At 48.7% G+C, this 17,641-nt stretch overlaps 1 protein-coding gene across 3 annotated transcripts in view; it reads left to right on the plus strand.

Annotated features, from left to right (window-relative positions):
- Positions 1–15,558, plus strand: part of LDHD (lactate dehydrogenase D) — a 324,776-nt gene extending 309,218 nt beyond the window's left edge. For all 3 annotated transcript variants that reach the window (XM_068259950.1, XM_068259951.1, XM_068259949.1), the window contains 5 exons: positions 1,932–2,060; positions 6,832–6,959; positions 9,304–9,394; positions 12,675–12,786; positions 14,912–15,558. In XM_068259950.1, coding sequence (XP_068116051.1) covers positions 1,932–2,060; positions 6,832–6,959; positions 9,304–9,394; positions 12,675–12,786; positions 14,912–15,077 — 626 coding nt within the window. In that variant the 3' untranslated portion in view covers positions 15,078–15,558. The remainder of the gene's footprint in view (positions 1–1,931; positions 2,061–6,831; positions 6,960–9,303; positions 9,395–12,674; positions 12,787–14,911) is intronic.
- The last annotated feature ends 2,083 nt before the right edge of the window (positions 15,559–17,641 follow it).

Consider the following 17,641-nt stretch of genomic DNA (forward strand, 5'->3'; position numbering starts at 1 on the left):
TGCATGCATGGAGGGCGGAGTCTAGGGTGCCAGGACATCTGTGCCTATAGGCTCCTGTAAGGTAGATCCAGACCTGACAATGGGTCTGTCAGGCAAGTTGAGCGTCACAATATCAAGTGCTGTTACCACCACACACCCAATCGAGCATCAACTTTCCATCGATAAGATTGGTCAGTCGATTGGCCCGTGAAATCGGCTGATGTGTGGGCAGCTTTACAGTTTCTTGAGATTACTTAACCACTTGCCGACCAGGGGAATTTTCACTGATCGGTGCTGCGTGGGCTCTACAGCCCGCAGCACCGATCAGCAGTGCAGCAGGGCGATCAGACTACCCCCCTTTTTTCCCCACTAGGGGGATGTCCTGCTGGGGGGGTCTGATCGCCGCCGGCCATTAGTGGGTAGCGGGGGGGGGGGCTCCTCAAAGCCCCCCTCCGCAGCGTTTTGTGCGCTCCCTCCCTCCCCTTACCTCCCTCTCCCTTGCTGGGCTGCGCAGGACGGATAACCGACTCCTGCGCATTGTGGGATAGGCTTCAGCCTATCATATGGCGGCGATCCCCGGCCAATCAGAGGCCGGGGATCGCCGATCTGACTTACGGCGCTGCTGCGCAGCAGCGCCGTATGATGTAAACAGCGGGGATTTCTTCCCCGCCTGTTTACATTTTGCCGGCGAGCCGCTATCGGCGGCTCTCCGGCTGTTCACGGAGACACCCTCCGTGAACTGACATGGAAAGGCCGCTCGATCGAGCGGCCGTTTCCATGGTAACCCGCAGACGACCAGTTTACACCACTCGGCGTTAGCTGGTCGTCAAGAGGTTAAAGAGGAACTCCAGTGAAAATAACGTCATGCACAAAAGTGCTTAATTTTTGCAATAATTATGTATTAATAATTTAGTCAGTGTTTGCTCATTGTAAAATCTTTCCTCTCCCTGATTTACATTCTGACATTTATCACATGGTGACATTTTTACTGCTGGCAGGTGATGTCACTGGAAGGAGATGCTGCTTGCTGTTTTGGCAGTTGGAGACAGCTGTTATTTCCCACAGTGCAACAAGGCTCCCTCAGTGTAATGTCAGCACCATGGTCCTGACATCACACTGTGGGAGGGGTTTCACCACAATATCAGCCATACAGAGTCCCCTGATGGTCTGTTTGTGAATAGGAAAAGATTTCTCCTGGGAAAGGGGGTGTCAGCTACTGATTGGGATGAAGTTCAATTCCTGGTTTCTCTTTAAAAACATAACAAACTTGATAATAAAGATATAATATTTTTGACAGTTGTGTTTATTCAATACCAATCTACATAGAGTAAATACATCCCTTTGTCTATCAGAAAGGAAGTTTTATTTTAGGCTGAGCCTGGGGTAATGGCGGTTTGTTAAAATCCGCCAGGGTGCAGCAAATACCTTTTTTTTATTTTTATTTTTTTTATGTAGCGAGACAATGTCTCGCTACATGATAGCCGCTGCTGAGCGGCATCCCCCTAGCCCCTCCGATCGCCGCCGGCGAACGGAGATCAAGAGATCCCGTTCAAAGAACGGGATCTCTTGGAGGGCTTCCCCCGTCGCCATGGCGACGGGGTGGGATGACGTCATCGACGTCGTGACGTCAAAGGGGAATCCAATCCACCCCACAGCGCTGCCTGGCACTGATTGGCCAGGCAGCGCACGGGGTCTGGGGGGGGGGGGGGGGGCTGCGGCGACGGGTATAGTGGCAGATCGGCGGCGGCGATTGGAGGTTACACGCAGCTAGCAAAGTGCTAGCTGCGTGTAACAAAAAAAAAATTATGCAAATCGGCCCAGCGGGGCCTGAGCGGTGCCTCCCGGCGGCATAGCCCGAGCTCAGCTCGGGCTTACCGCCAGGGAGGCTAATGCTCTTACCATGAATATACATTAGCACTTATTTCACATGTAAATGTGTGCTGTCCCTGCAGAGTTTCTTGATGACGTCATGATTGACGCGTGCAATAAGTATAGCGGTCTGAATTACGTTGTCTCACCTACGCTTTTCCTGGAGTTCCATGGGACGGAGGCTGCTGTGAAGGAGCAAGTCCAGCAGACAGGTAGGTTGGCACCATCTACCCATTGTATATCCCCAGTGTACACCCTGACCCCTGCTCACAGTCTGGACATACAAGACAATGCATACACCCACCGTACATCCCAGCGCTGGGCCACAGTCTGGACATACAGGACAATGCATACACCCACCGTACATCCCAGCTCTGGACCACAGTCTGGACATACAAGACAATGCATACACCCACCGTACATCCCAGCTCTGGACCACAGTCTGAACATACAGGACAATGTATACACCCACCGTACATCCCAGCGCTGGACCACAGTCTGGACATACAAGACAATGCATACACCCACCGTACATCCCAGCGCTGGACCACAGTCTGGACATACAAGACAATGTATACACCCACCGTACATCCCAGCGCTGGACCACAGTCTGGACATACAAGACAATGCATACACCCACCGTACATCCCAGCGCTGGGCCACAGTCTGGACATACAGGACAAAGCATACACCCACCGTACATCCCAGCTCTGGACCACAGTCTGGACATACAAGACAATGCATACACCCACCGTACATCCCAGCTCTGGACCACAGTCTGGACATACAAGACAAAGCATACACCCACCGTACAGACCACAGTCTGGACATACACAGTGCACATCCCGCCTCAATCACCGCTGTACATCTGCAGCTGATCTCCAGGTGCCCTGTCTCTCTCCACGGCGCTGCATCCTCTCTGCTGCCGCACCGTAGCCAGTCTGTCCGGGACCCACCACCGCTGCCCTCTGGCTCCAAGACAACAGGAGCCCGCACAGCCACCTCCAGCAGGCCCGACCACGTGCAACCCACGTGGCCTCTCACAAAGACCGATCTGCCGCCGCCGGCTCTAAGAGCGGCAGAACCCCCCTGTGACCAGGCGGATCCTCCATCTCCACGGGTCCCTCGGCATGCAGGGCATGTGGCACCCAGTCTCCATCACCAGAGCCCCCTGAGCACGGGCCAGTGCCGACATCTTGGAGAGCAGGCTTTCGTTCTGCCAACCGATGTCCCTTTGGTCTCCCTCCTCAACTCTGCAGCTGCTGTTTTTGAGGGCTGCTCACACACTGCCTCTGGGGCTGTAACACTTAAAGGGCCCTTTCCCAACCCTGCCTGCACTTATGCTGTCCCAGCACTGTTCCACCTTGTGCTCCTGGGCTGTGACTCTGAGCTCCTGCCCTGGGACCTGTGCTGCTGCTCTGGGACACTGTGCCCCTGTTGTTGTGTACTGTGCCTCTGCTCTGAGACCTGTGCTTCTGTTTTTAGGACTTGTGCTCCTGCCCTGGGACCTTAGGGTCTTGTCACCGTCTGACTGACTGGGTCATCCCGCTGCGGGGGTACTCTCTCATCCGCTGTGCCCCAACCCAATCCCCTTGGTTGCTGTAACTGCCTCAGTGCAGTGTATTGCACCCTGTTCCTCCTGGCCCTCACCGCACACCACGTTTCTGCTATCTGTTCAAGTGGATACCCCCCGGGTCGTGGTACCATGGCCAGGGGGATGCCACTCTCCTCATCCCCGCGGAGCATCACCACCTACTCCAGAACAGAGCTCACTCTGTGGGAATCCCACCCCGACAACAGGTCGGAAGGATCATCTCTGTGGGACACAGTCTGGGCCCACATCAGCCACCTCACCAGCAACGCCAGGTGGCAACCCAGGAAGCATCGCTACAGAGGGAAGAGGGCGGGCGCGCTGGCAAGGCTTAAAAGGAAGGGCCTGCGTTCCCCCATCCCAGCTATCCTTCTAGCGAAGGTCCGCTCTCTCCCGAACAAGCTGGACGAGCTGCTCATCTTACTTGGAAGAAAACACTTAGCTGGCGGTAACACCCCAGTTCTCCGCTTCACGTCCGAGACCTGGCTAAATGCTCACATCCCCGACAGCTCCCTTCTCCTTCCAGGATACGACCTCTTCCGTGCGGACCGCGACCAGCTCCTCTCCGGAAAAAAGAGGGGGAGTGGCATCTGCTTCTTCACCAATACTGCCTGGTGCACAAACTCATCTGTCCTGGACAGGCACTGTTCCCCAGACATAGAGCTCCTCATCATCAACTGCAGGCCTGTGTACTCACCCAGAGAGTTCTCATCCTACGCTCTCGTAGGGGTTTACATCCCTCCAGATGCTGACACCAAGGCTGCACTGCGCACGCTCAGCGACATAATCCACAGGTGGGAGGCAGCCCTCCCGGACTCCCTCTTCATCATCCTGGGGAACTTTAAGGGCCCGTTTCCACTAGGGCGGTTTCGCCGGCGATTCTGCAGAGATTCCCCGCACATGATTCGCACGGGGAAACTCTGCCATAGGGGATGACGACGCCGCGGCGGAATCGCTTGCGGGAGCGATTCGCCCGGAACCCCCCGCAGAATTCGCCGCGGAGGCTGCGAATCCCATAGCCGTGCATGGCACGGCTCATGGGATTCGCCTGCGATCCTGCCCACCCGCTCAGTGCGGCGTGCGTCTGCGAGACGCACGCCGCACTAGTGGAGACGAGCCCTAACAGAGCTAACCTTCGCCTGGAACTGGCACGTTACAGACAGCACATCACATGCCACACCAGACAGAAGAACACCCTGGACCACTGTTACACTGTACTCAAGGATGCCTACAAATCGGCTCGCTGAGCTGCTCTGGGCAACTCCGACCACTGCCTAATCAACCTGATCCCCACCTATAGGAGGCAGCTGGAGACCACCAAGCCTGCCCGCAGGATGGCTAAAAGATGGACAGAGGAGGCCAAGTCTGAGCTTCAGGACTGCTTTGAGAGCACAGACTGGTCAGCCCTGGAGGCACCTTGCCTGGAAAATTGGGCAGAGATTGTCACCTCCTACATTAGCTTCTGTGAAGAGACCTGCATCCCCACAAAGACCTTCAAAGTCTTCCCCAATAATAAGCCATGGTTCAATGGCAAACTGCTCAGGCTTCGTTTAATCAAGGAGGAAGCACACAGATCTGGTTCCTCGGAGGAGTTCAGAGCAGCCAGAAACACCCTCAATCGAGAAATAAAGGAAGCTAAACGGGCGTACTCGAACAAGCTGAGCCTCAACCTCCGCTCCAACAACCCACGAGAAGTCTGGAAAGGCCTCAAAGCAGCCGCCAATTTCAAACCCCCCCCCCCCAGCACGCACCTCCTAGCGTGGAACTCGCGGAGGAACTCAACAAGTTCTACTGCCGCTTTGAGGCAGATCCGGTACCCCCCCCCCCCCCGGGGTCCTGGCCCTCACACCACTGGCCTTCCCCCAGCCTGCCTGCACCAATGCTGCGCCTATCACGCTCCAGGAGGCGGACGTTCTAAAACAGCTCTGGAAGCTAAACCCCAGAAAGGCCTCAGGCCCGGATGGAGTGTCATCAATATGCCTGAGAACCTGAGTCCATCCTCTGCTCCTCCATTGTCATCTGGTACGCAGGCGCTACCGCAGGTGACAGGATGAAACTTCAAAGAGTCATCAACACTGCGGAGAGGATCATTGGGTCACCTCTGCCACCCCTGGACCTCCTACACACCAACCGTTTGCGGGGAAGGGCGTATAAGATACTGAACGACCCCTCACATCCCGGCTGGCGCTACTTCAACCGCTTACCCTCTGGCAGCCGCCTCAGGACTTGTCTCACCAAAACCACAAGGCACAGGAATTCTTTCTTCCCTCAGGCGGTCCTTCTCTTGAACTCACTCACCCTCCCATATGCGAACCCCTAAGGACATGGTCCAGCCCCGATGCCCCGTTTTAGTGCAATGTTATCCCCACTATGTTTGTATGTATTGATGCTTGCTTGTACTGTCTGTTCTCTACTCTCTTTGTCTCTGCCATGTAACCACAAGAAATTCCGGGTGTGACACGGTCGCACTTGGCGAATAAAGTTTTCTGATTCTGATTCACATGGCTGATCTAGGATTAGGCAATCTAGGCAATTGGCAAGGGCACCCGCTTCTCCTGCGTAGACCCACATCCGACTGACGGAAGTGATAGGACCCGGTTCACGAAGCTGCGGGCAGCTGAGGACGGCGGCGTGGGAGCGATCCAGGCAGAGGGGGCTGGAGGAAGCCCCAGGTATGTATGAAAGATTTTTACTTTGTTCAGTCCCTTTGAAGCTGCCAGCAGTGGCCCTGCAGACACCGTGTATGCCCAAGTCCTCACGGGCTGCACAACCGTTAGTCTTTATCACCCACACAGAGTTTTTGTGATCATTCTGAGTGACAATAAGAAACAAACAATGACAGCTGCTGACAGATGTCATGCAGTATTAAATTGTGCCAATCAAAAACATTTCCTGACCATTCTGATTGGTCCACCTTCAAGAACATACAATTTCATTTGCATGAAAGCCAGACTAACTTGCATCTCATGAACATCTTTACACACACACACACACCTACACCTACACACCTTTTTTTCTGGCGTTATTCAGACACATCTGCAACAGGCAACTAGTGTTGCTTAAAGGGAAATAAATATGGCAGCCTCCATATCACTCTCACCTCGGGTTCACTTTAAAACCAGTATGGGTATTGCCAGGTCAAGCGGACATATTTGATTGTTTCAGGTGACGTTTTTCTGGCAGCGACGGTTCATGGATGCTAGGGTCACACTTATATGTACAGTTTTTTCAGTAAGGCTCTTTTTACGGCAGTGATGGGATATAAAATACAGTAACTACAGTAAATGCAGCTGATCAGCTCTCGTCCTTGGTGTGTATGTGGGGCAGTCAGTATAGTGATAGAAGATCTCTTACTCCTTGCCAAGCTCTGCCAATCTTCTCTTTTTGTACAGAGGAAATAACAGGGCTAAACGGCGGCTCTGACTTCACCTGGGCCCAAGACCAGGAACAGCGAAACCAGCTGTGGACTGCCCGGCACAATGCCTGGTATGCCAGCCTTGCCCTGCGCCCCGGGTGTCGGGTAAGTGCCCACTGTACTTGTATTTACAGAGTGCCACCATCATTCTGTCTTCTTAACCACTTCAACCCGCAGGTGTTTTCACCCCCTAGGACAGAAGCAATTTTCCCCTGTCAGGACTCAGCAGGCCTTTCATTCATTCATTCGCCAATAACTTTATTACTACTTATCACAATGAAATGATCTATATCTTGGGTTTTTTTTTCCACCAATTAGGCTTTCTTTTGGTGGTGCATTTCACTAAGAGTTATTTTATTCTAAATGCATTTTAAAGAGACACTGAAGTGAAAAAAATGATGATATTATGATTTGTATGTGTAGTACAGCTAAGAAATAAAACATTAAGATCAGATATATCAGTCTAATTGTTTCCAGTACAGGAAGAGTTAAGAAACTCTAGTTGTTATCTCTATGCAAAAAAGCCATTAATCTCTACGACTTTCAAAGTCCTGGAGAGGGCTGTTATCTGACTTTTATTATCTCAACTGTAAGTGAACTAATTACTTTTTCTCTGCCAGAGGAGAGGTCATTAGTTCACAGACTGCTCTGAAAGAATCATTTTGAATGCAGAGTGTTGTGTAATCTGCACATATTAGAGAATGATGCAATGTTAGAAAAAACACTGTATACCTGAAAATAAAAATATGAGGATATTTTCTTTGCTGCTAATCTTCTAGTAATTATTCATAGTACACAACCAATTCACTATATCATATATTTTTTTTCGCTTCAGTGTCTCTTTAATGGGAATAATAAGAAAAAAATTGTCAAAATTCTTTATTTCTTAGTTTTCAACCATTATAGTTTTAAAATAAAATGTTCTACTGTGCATAAAACCCACACACTTTATTTGCCCATTTGTCCCGGTTATTGCAACGTTTAAAATATTTCCCTAATACAATGTATGGCGCCAATATTTTATTTTGAAATAAAGGTGCATTTTTTCAGTTTTGCGTCCATCACTATTTACAAGCCCATATAGGCAAAAGATAACAGTAATATACCCTCACAGCATACATATTAAAAAGTTTAGTCCCTAAGGTAACTATTTATTTAAAACTGTGATTTTTACACAGGTGGTTTTTTGTTTTGTTTTTTTTGCTACAGGGGAGGCTTTATTAAATGTGTAATGTGTGATTTTTTTTTTTTACTACTTTAATTTTATTTTTTGGCCACTAGGTGGTGCTATGCCGCCTCCTGGAAGATACCAGGAATTTCTCGATTATTTTTTTTTTACATTTTGCGTTGTTCCGTTTTCATGAATCAAGATGCCTCGTGATTGGAGGCATGTTAATTCATTCACAGGTGATCTTTTGTCTTGGGGGAATATTCGCTTTCCTTCCGCACTCGATCCCCTGTAATAGCTGATGTCACCAGGAGTGTATTGCGCTTGCGCAGTCTGAAATTCCAGAAGTGAACCGGAGGCGGGTCCGGAGCATCGGTGAGTGGCTGCGCGGGCACAGGATGTCTGCGGGGGACCATTAGAAGCCCTGGGTAAGTTCAACTCATTTTCCCCCCACCCCCCTACAATATTCCTTTAAGGGAGCAACTGTGGTTTACCATGATGCTTCTCTCCCAAATATGCAAATTATCTCTTTATGGCCCTGAAGCCAGGCTTACATCCAGAACCTCTGGTGTTAAGACAAGACAAGACAAATAACATTTATATCTCAAAGCGTCAGAGCTGCAGCCACTTGGACGTGCTCTATAGGCAGTAGTAGTGTTAGGGAGACTTGCCTAAGGTCTCCTACTGAATAGGTGCTGGCTTACTGAACAGGCAGAGCCGGGATTCGAACCCTGGTCTCCTGTGTCAGAGGCAGAGCCCTTAACCATTACACCATCCAGCCATTAACCCACTGTAGCCCTATTCCCCCTCCCCCGCTTTGGCAATGCATGTATGAAGCTTGGTCATGCCAATAAAGCTATAATTTCTCATCAGTGAGGGTCACGCTGTAGTCTGGCTCAGTCTTGACTCAGACAGGAACTGCCACTTACATACCTGATGTTTAACTCTTTCAGGCAGAGTAAGAAAAAAAGGAACACAGCATAGTTATTTGTGTGCTTGGCACTATACATACACATGTCTATCTCATCATGTCACACGTCACCTCGGTTGTCCTTTAAGCTTGTGTCAAAAAGACCTCACATCAAAAGTACTGGTACATGCATGCCATTGTCCCACCTGAAGAGATGTCACACAGTAATGCAGACCAGTGGACTTGCCAAGGCTTAGGGTGATCTATACAGGGGACGTTATGCCAGAAGAAAGGAATATTAATACATTTGAAGCTGCTGGAGTTATAACAATTATAGTTTAGTAATGATAATTTAGCATTATCTCTCATAGGGTTATTCCACTGATGTGTGCGTCCCCATCTCCAAACTTCCCCAAATCATAATGGAGGCCAAAGAGGACATGATACAGAATCATCTTACAGGTGGGTTCTTCTACCTACATCACATGTGATAACTGTCTATTTCCAGTCTGTATAACTGCACAAGATACACCAGGCAAAGTGACCGCACACACACACCACCGTCATACAACCCGGCTACCGGACATGCTGTGTGATTGGTAATACAGTTATCACATGTGATTTACCTGTCTATATAACTGCACAAGATGTACCAGGAACAGTGACCGCATTCACACCACCGTCATACAACCCGGCTACCGGACATGCTGTGTGATAGGTAAATAACATGTGATAACTGTATTACCAGTCTATATAACTGCACAAGATGTACCAGGAACAGTGACCGCATTCACACCACCGTCATACAACTCGGCTACCGGACATGCTGTGTGATAGGTAAATAACATGTGATAACTGTATTACCAGTCTATATAACTGCACAAGATGTACCAGGAACAGTGACCGCATTCACACCACCGTCATACAACCCGGCTACCGGACATGCTGTGTGATAGGTAAGTAAAAACAAAATGGAATCAATCGCAAATCATTTAAAACCTGCATTTAAAGTGTAGGGGAACCTAATACAAAAAAGAAAATAAAACAGATGCTTACCTATGAAGAGGGTATCCTTTAGAACAGTGTTTCTCAAACCGGTGCATGTTTTGCAGGCAACCTCCCCTATGCACAGGTGGGGTAATTAGTGTCTCTCAGCTAAGTGGTTCCATGTAGCTGAGACACTGATTACTCCACCTGTGCAGAGGGGAGGTTGCCTGCAGAACATGCACCATTGGGGAGTGACGAGGACAGGTTTGAGAACCACTGTCTGGAGACCACCAATGCTGTGCATAGAGTGTGAGAGTGTGAGTGTGTGTATTTTTTTCCATAAGACACACCTAGTTTTAGAGGGCAAAAAGCCATGGTGCAGGGGCATCTTGTGGAACTGCTCCCCCTTGTACCTCTGGAGTCCCCCCCCCCCCTTGTGCTTTATGTCCCTAGTGTCCTACTTGCACCTCGTGTCTCCATTGGGTCCCCTTGTAACTTTTGTGTGCCCCTTGTCCCACTTATGTCCTGCTTGTGTCCCCCTTGGAACGGTGTCCCACCCTGTGAAGCTGCAGCGCATGTCTCATGGTAGGTATGCTGGTTCTGAGCACGACGAGAGCCAGGCAGCACACATTTCTTATACAGTCTTTCCCCTAAAGTAAGACATCCTCTAATTATAAGACCTAGCTGAAATTTCATTCATTTGTTTAATATAAGGCATCCTCCGACTATAAGACCTTCCCCAAACCCACATTACATCCCCAGCCGCATGTCTGTCCCAACTCCCAGCCTGTGTCTCGCTCCCCTGTTTTAAGTGCCCCCGGTGTGGCCGCTCTTTCCCGCCCCCTGTGCATGTTACATGTAACGGCAGCCAGCATGTCTTACTGTGTCTATGCTGCCCGGAGATCGCTGACATCCTTGCTTCTCCCTCTAGTAACTGGCGCTTGTGTAGATGACGTCATCATTACTAGAGGGAGAAGCAAGGACGTTGGCGATCTCCGGGCAGCATAGATACAGTAAGACACGCTGGCTGCCATTACATGTAACATGCACGGGGAGCGGGGGACACAGACAGGGGACAGAGCGGCCACACGGGGGGGGGGGGCACTTAAAACAGGGTGCGAGACACAGGCTAGGAGTTGGGACAGAGCTGCCACATGTCAGAAGGGGGGCAACACTTAATGCAGGGGAGCAGGGAGACAGGCTGGAGGCTGGACAGAGTGTCCACACAGGCGGCCAGCGTGGGGACACATCATGCAGTGCTAATCAGGCACTTGTCATGTCATTCTTGCACACAGCAGGTTTATCAACTGTGTGCAGGTATGACATGACAGATGCCTGATCGGCACTGTGACATTACAATGAGCAGCAAGCAGAGGCAGCCAGCATGGGTCATATCATGCAGTGCCCATATAAGACATCCCCTGAAAATAAGCCCTAGCACACTTCTTGGAGCAAAAATTAATATAAGACACTGTCTTATTTTCAGGGAAAGACGGGTATGTAAAATTCAAACTGGAAACTTACAAGTTTGTTAGCTCTGTCTGCTCCTGCTGCCCCGTCTGCTCTGCATGATTTCCCAGAGGCACCAAAGAAACTAAGAGGATACTAAACTGTCCTGCCTGTAGTTCAAACCTTGCACCCACTGAAAACATTTGCCGCATTATGAAGCATAAAATGCAATGGAGTCCTGAGCTGCCGAAATCCTATATAAGGCAAGAATGGGGCAACATGTCCCTTCGCACTATAGCAATTAGTCTCCTCAGTTTTCAAGTGTTGTTGAAAGAAGAGGTGATGTAGCAGAATGGTAAACCTGCCCCTGTGCTGTCTGCACTATTATCAATTAAAATGAGCCTGAGGCAGGGCAACACGTTCTATTTTACTTACCTGCGGTTCTTCCAGTCCCTCCCCCCCAAATGCATGCTGGGATTTGTAGTTTTATCACAGCTAGAGAGCGAAGGTTCCCTACCGCTGCAACAGGACCCTCGCCTTCCTCCCGAACCGTTGCTCCGCCCCTCTGAAAGATCACTGACTGCGCATGCACGGCCTTCTTCCCAAACTGTTGCTCCACCCCTCTGAAAGATCACTGACTGAGCATGCACGGCTTTGGCAGCAAGACTCCACAATGGCGTTCTGCGCATGCATAATCAAACGTTCAGGAACTATGCATGCAGAGAATGCGCCAGGCTATGGAAGTGCGATTGAGGAGGCAAGCGGGCGCACATTATTATTTAGTACTTGTATAGAGCCAACATCTTCCGCAGCGCTGTACAGAGTATATATAGTCTTGTCACTAACTGTCCCTCAGAGGAGCTCACAATCTAATCCCTACCATAGTCATATGCCTATGTATGCATCATGTAGTGTATGTATTGTAGTCTAGGGCCAATTTAGCGGGGAGCAAATTAAATTATTTTTATGTTTTTGGGATGTGGGGGGGAAACCGGGGTGCCCGGAGGAAACCGCTAGCGCTAACCACTATGCCTCCGTGCTGCCCATGCCCTGCACATGCTCAGTAGCCCACGACTGGTCCCATCAGCAAGCTTTCAGAGGGGCACAGCAGCACTATGGAGGGGATCGGGAGGAAAGTGAAGGTCCTGTTAGGCTACAGCGTGCTGGAACGGTTACATGATTTGTAAATCATCGCATTCTGTTTTTATTGACATTTTACACAGCGTCTCAGCGTCATTAGAAATGAGAATGTCTCACTGTCCGCATGTCACGCGTGCTGAGGATGTACAATGTTGTATTTCGGCAGGCCCGATAGCCGGCCACGTTGGCGATGGGAATTTCCACTGCATCATGATTCTGGACCTGAACGATGAAGAGGAGGTGCGGAGAGTAAAGGAATTCACTAACAGGCTGGCCAGGTAACCAATCACATGTCCTGCGCCCCCCAATCAGGTGCAAGTGCTGGCCAGGTAACCAATCACATGTCCTGCGCCCCCCCAATCAGGTGCTAGTGCTGGCCAGGTAACCAATCACATGTCCTGCACCCCCCAATCAGGTGCAAGTGCTGGCCAGGTAACCAATCACATGTCCTGCGCCCCCCAATCAGGTGCAAGTGCTGGCCAGGTAACCAATCACATGTCCTGCGCCCCCCCAATCAGGTGCAAGTGCTGGCCAGGTAACCAATCACATGTCCTGCGCCCCCCCAATCAGGTGCTAGTGCTGGCCAGGTAACCAATCACATGTCCTGCACCCCCCAATCAGGTGCTAGTGCGGTACTCCTAACCATTTCACCCCAGAGCGGTTTCTGCCCTAACGGACAAGAGCGATTTTCACCTTTCAGTGCTCATCCCTTTCATTTGCCAATAGCTTAATCACTACTAATCACAATGAAATTACCTATATCTTGTTTTTTTTCCACCACCAATTAGGCTTTATGGGGTTGAGATTTGTTTTCAGTCATTACTTTATTTTCTATACATTTTAAAGGGAAAAACAAGGGAAAAAAATGAAAAAATACAGTATTTCTCCAATTTCATCCCCTATAGTTTTAATATAAACACTGCTACCGGGCATAAAACCCACACAATTTATCCGCCTATTTGTCCTGGTTATCACAAGATTTTAATTTTGTCCCTAGTACAAAGTATGGTGACAATATATCATTTGGAAATAAAGGTGTATTTTTTCTATGGAGTTTTTTACCCCACTAATCTCACGTACACACTCGCGGGAGCACGCATGTGCAGACGCAAAGAGCCAGCAGCACTCTTTGACTTATAAAAACATCCTGGAGCTGTTAAGAGTCTCTATCAGGATGTTTTTATAAGTCTGATTGTCATTAAGTGGTTAAAGAGGATGAAGACTCTACATTGATAAAGAGCCCTTAATGTAAGTCTCTGTGTTAGAGCTCCAAGGATCGGCAGGTGTCAGCTGCAATAACTCACCCGCTCGCCCGTTAATCACTACAGGTCCGAAACTCCGCCCCATTGGCCAGAACACTTCAGCTATTTTTATCCGACAGTTCCAAAGTACTTGGGCCACCCCCACCTGCAGGAACGGATCTAGACCAAATTGCGCCTGGGGCAAGGACAGGTTTTGGCGCCTAAACTGCCATTCCCCATCCAAATTTTGCCGCCTTTTTAAGAATTCAACAAACTGCGCCTGGGGCAAGATACCCGCTCGCCCCCCCATAGATCCGTCCCTGCCCACCTGCATTGCCGCAGTCCAACCCCAGCACAGTAATCGTCTAGGTTTTACTGGAGCTAAGACAGTACAAGTAGGGGTGGCCACAGCTTTGGAACACTTTAAGAAAAAAAACAGCCATGGTGGTTTTGCCGATGGAGGGGGCTGAGCTTCAGACCAGTAATGATTTGCCGGTGAGCATGCAAATTATTCCTGCTGACAGCCACTGATCCTTGCAGCTCTCACACACTTAGGCTCCACAAGAAAAGAGAGCTGCAATCTTGCTTTCTGTTTAAATTTAAAATATGTGCAAACATAGGCAAATAAGTAATTTTTTTCCAGAGTAAAATGAGCCATAAATTACTTTTCTCCTATGTTGCTGTCACTTACAGTAGGTAGTAGAAATCTGACAGAATCGACAAGTTTTGGACTAGTCCATCTCTTCATAGGGGATTCTCAGCAAGGCTTTTATTCTTTATATATTCCCTAAAAAGGATTTAAAAAATGATGCTGGCCAGCTTCCCTGCATGCTACACAGTTCTTTGACAGTTGGACGGAGCAACTGCTATTCACGAAGTTCTTTTGTAAATAAATAAATCCCTGAGAATACCCTATGAAGAGATGGACTAGTCCAAAACCTGTCGTTTCTGTCAGATTTCTACTACCTACTGTAAGTGATAGCAACATAGGAGACAATACATTTATGGCTCATTTTACTCAGGAATAAAAAGGGACTTCTTATTTGTATATGTTTGCATATATTTAAAATTTTACAATTTTTCGCCATAGTGCCCCTTTAAAAGACTTTTGATGAGCGCGTGTATGAGCCTTTAAGCTTATACTACTCTCTCTGTCCTGCAGGAGGGCGCTAGCTCTGAACGGAACCTGCACCGGGGAACATGGGATTGGCATAGGAAAGCGTGCGTTACTGCGAGAGGAGGTCGGGGAGGTTGGAATCAGTGTCATGAAGGAAATCAAAGCAACTCTGGACCCGAAGAATCTTATGAATCCAGGAAAAGTGATATAATAGAGATGTTGACCGGCTCAGTTTGAGCAGTCCAACAAATGTACTGTATTCCCTAAAATTACTGTTGTGTTTCAGGAGTATTTCTCTTGTAAGGAGGAAACACAGAAAAACACATAAATCATCAATCAGGTGAGACATTTTTACTTCTTTGATTAGCTGGCCATGTTCACCCTGAACAGGAAGTGATGTCACCCTGAACAGGAAGTGATGAGATCACATGACCAGGGAACCAACAAACAACCCAAGTAACAAGCAGGCCTTTATAGGTGCCAGAGTCCAAACACTGATGTAATGTTGTGACTGTGTAATAAGCTGTGAAGTGAATGGAAAGTGATCATTAATATTCTCAATCCATTATTATCCAGATAGATCCACAGGTTCACTCCCTTGTTCATGCCTGAAGGTTTTAATGTTGAAATGTGAAAATATATAAACAATAGTTATGTGCTGATTGAAAAAATTGTGTAATTTTTTTTGCAAAAGGATCAATAAAATTGTAGAATTTTATCCTAATTTTATGTTTTGAATTTGTTTATTGCGGCATTAGCACTTATTTCGTTATTTTCTAAATAATTTAAAAACATTTGTCACATTTTTAATGTAAGATTTTTTTTTTGTAGTGACAGGCAGCCTATTGGGCCAATCAAAGGGCGGGGATAATGTCAATTGAACGCACTGGACTGGCCGGGGCTCAGGGCGGGTTCAGGGGAGCGGCCTTTACTTAGGAGCGCGAGTAAGTTAGCAGCGCACACTACGCTGCACTACCACAGCATAGCGTGCGCTGAGCTCTCACTCTTCTCATTAAGCTGCACTACTTTAGCAGCGCAGCTTAATTAATCATCCCCTGTGTGTCACAGAGTTGTGAATTGATCACCACCCATGGTAATCAGGGAGGGATCACCATCCTCTCACCTCATTAAAATTAGCATACGTAAACATTCTGTACATTACAGCAATACAGCTCATCAGTGCAAATCCTGCATCTTGTAATGCCTGGCAGATCTCCTGTTTTCTTTCAGCCACGATACCCCAATCTAGTGCTGTAGCTCTGAGCTCGGCCCACGGTCTTCACCTATAGACAAGCCCCCGCTTGAACAAGACACTGAATATGTCTCCTGACTTCGGTTGCCCCCAGGTCTTAACGTGCAAGTTATAGCAGCTGAGGTCGAGAAAACCAAAGTACCACCAGAGCAAGCAAGACTATGTAGCTGGGTGATATTAGGTAATAGAGTGGAATGCTCTTGTGGAGACGATTACGCAGATCACACCAGGAGCTATGAACAAGGGAGCAAGATTGCTCAGAGCGACCGCAGCTCTGAGCTTTCGATAACCACCACAATAAACAAGGTACAATGGTTGCTCAGTGCGACCGCAGCACTGAGCATCTGATGTCCACCACACTGAGTAACAAGGACTGACAACAGACAGACAGACAGACGGAATGCCTGCCAATCTAATTGCTGCCCCAGCGATAGCAAACATCCACACTGGCACGGACAAGTCAAACAAGTAGGAGCGTAACTAATAGCAACCGCAGCATATAGTTACGTCCACAGGAACAGGACCATCAGGGACAGACAGAAGGATTGTTTGCTATTGCTGGGGTAGCAATTAGATTGGCAAACATTCACACAGGTCCAGAAAGGACAAACAGGAAGGAACGTAACAAATAGCAACCACAGCTATAGTTACGTCCACAGGAACAGAACTAGCAGGAATACTACCAGTCACCAACATGGTGAAGGCAGTCTCCAAGCTATCAGGATAGGAAAAGACTTCACTGTACGCCCGCGGGTGCAGTGAACGTCCCAGCAGGCAAAGTAATGCAATACAATTCAAACTTCACACAAGGAACCCAGCAGTCAACTAAGGAAAAGCTGAACGATGATGGGCAAAGTGTGAGAGGAGGAGCAGACTTTTCTATGAACATCAGCCAATGAGAGCAGACATGCAAATTCCCACACAGCTGAATGGTAATCACTCAATCCTGTGTTCGGCTGATTGAAGGCTGCAAGCTGCCTGTGAATTAGTGATGGGAATTCCGGCTCTTCTCTGAGAATCGGCTCTTCTGAATCGGCTCCCATTAAAGAGCCGGCTCTTACGGCTCTCAATCGGCTCTTCATTAAATATCACTGGACGCCACTCAGAATCGGAGTAAAAGCCCCGCCCCCGTCTCCATGACAACTCCAGACTGCTTCGCTGACTGCCCCATTCCCTCCTGCTACTGCTCTGCTCCATACACTCCTACCAGCTGCAACTACAGGACTACATCTCCCAGCATGCCTCAGCGCCCTTTATTACACAGCAAACCAGAGCTGTGTGGGGCGGCTGAGGCATCGGCTCTTTAAAAACTGAGAGCCGGCTCTTGTCGTTCACAGCAAAGAGCCGGCTCGTTCGCGAACGACCCATCACTACTGTGAATGTAAAGGACTCTTATTACAAATACATGCCAAATTATGCAACCACATGCTTGTAAGAAATCCAGAGCTGTCTGGCTGCAGAGTGATTGCAGATGGCAATGAGACTTATTGCGAATGCAACCAAAACCAAGCAACCAAATTCAG

This window comes from Hyperolius riggenbachi, chromosome 11, assembly GCF_040937935.1.
Source record: "Hyperolius riggenbachi isolate aHypRig1 chromosome 11, aHypRig1.pri, whole genome shotgun sequence".
In the NCBI taxonomy this organism is placed as follows: Eukaryota; Metazoa; Chordata; class Amphibia; order Anura; family Hyperoliidae; genus Hyperolius; species Hyperolius riggenbachi.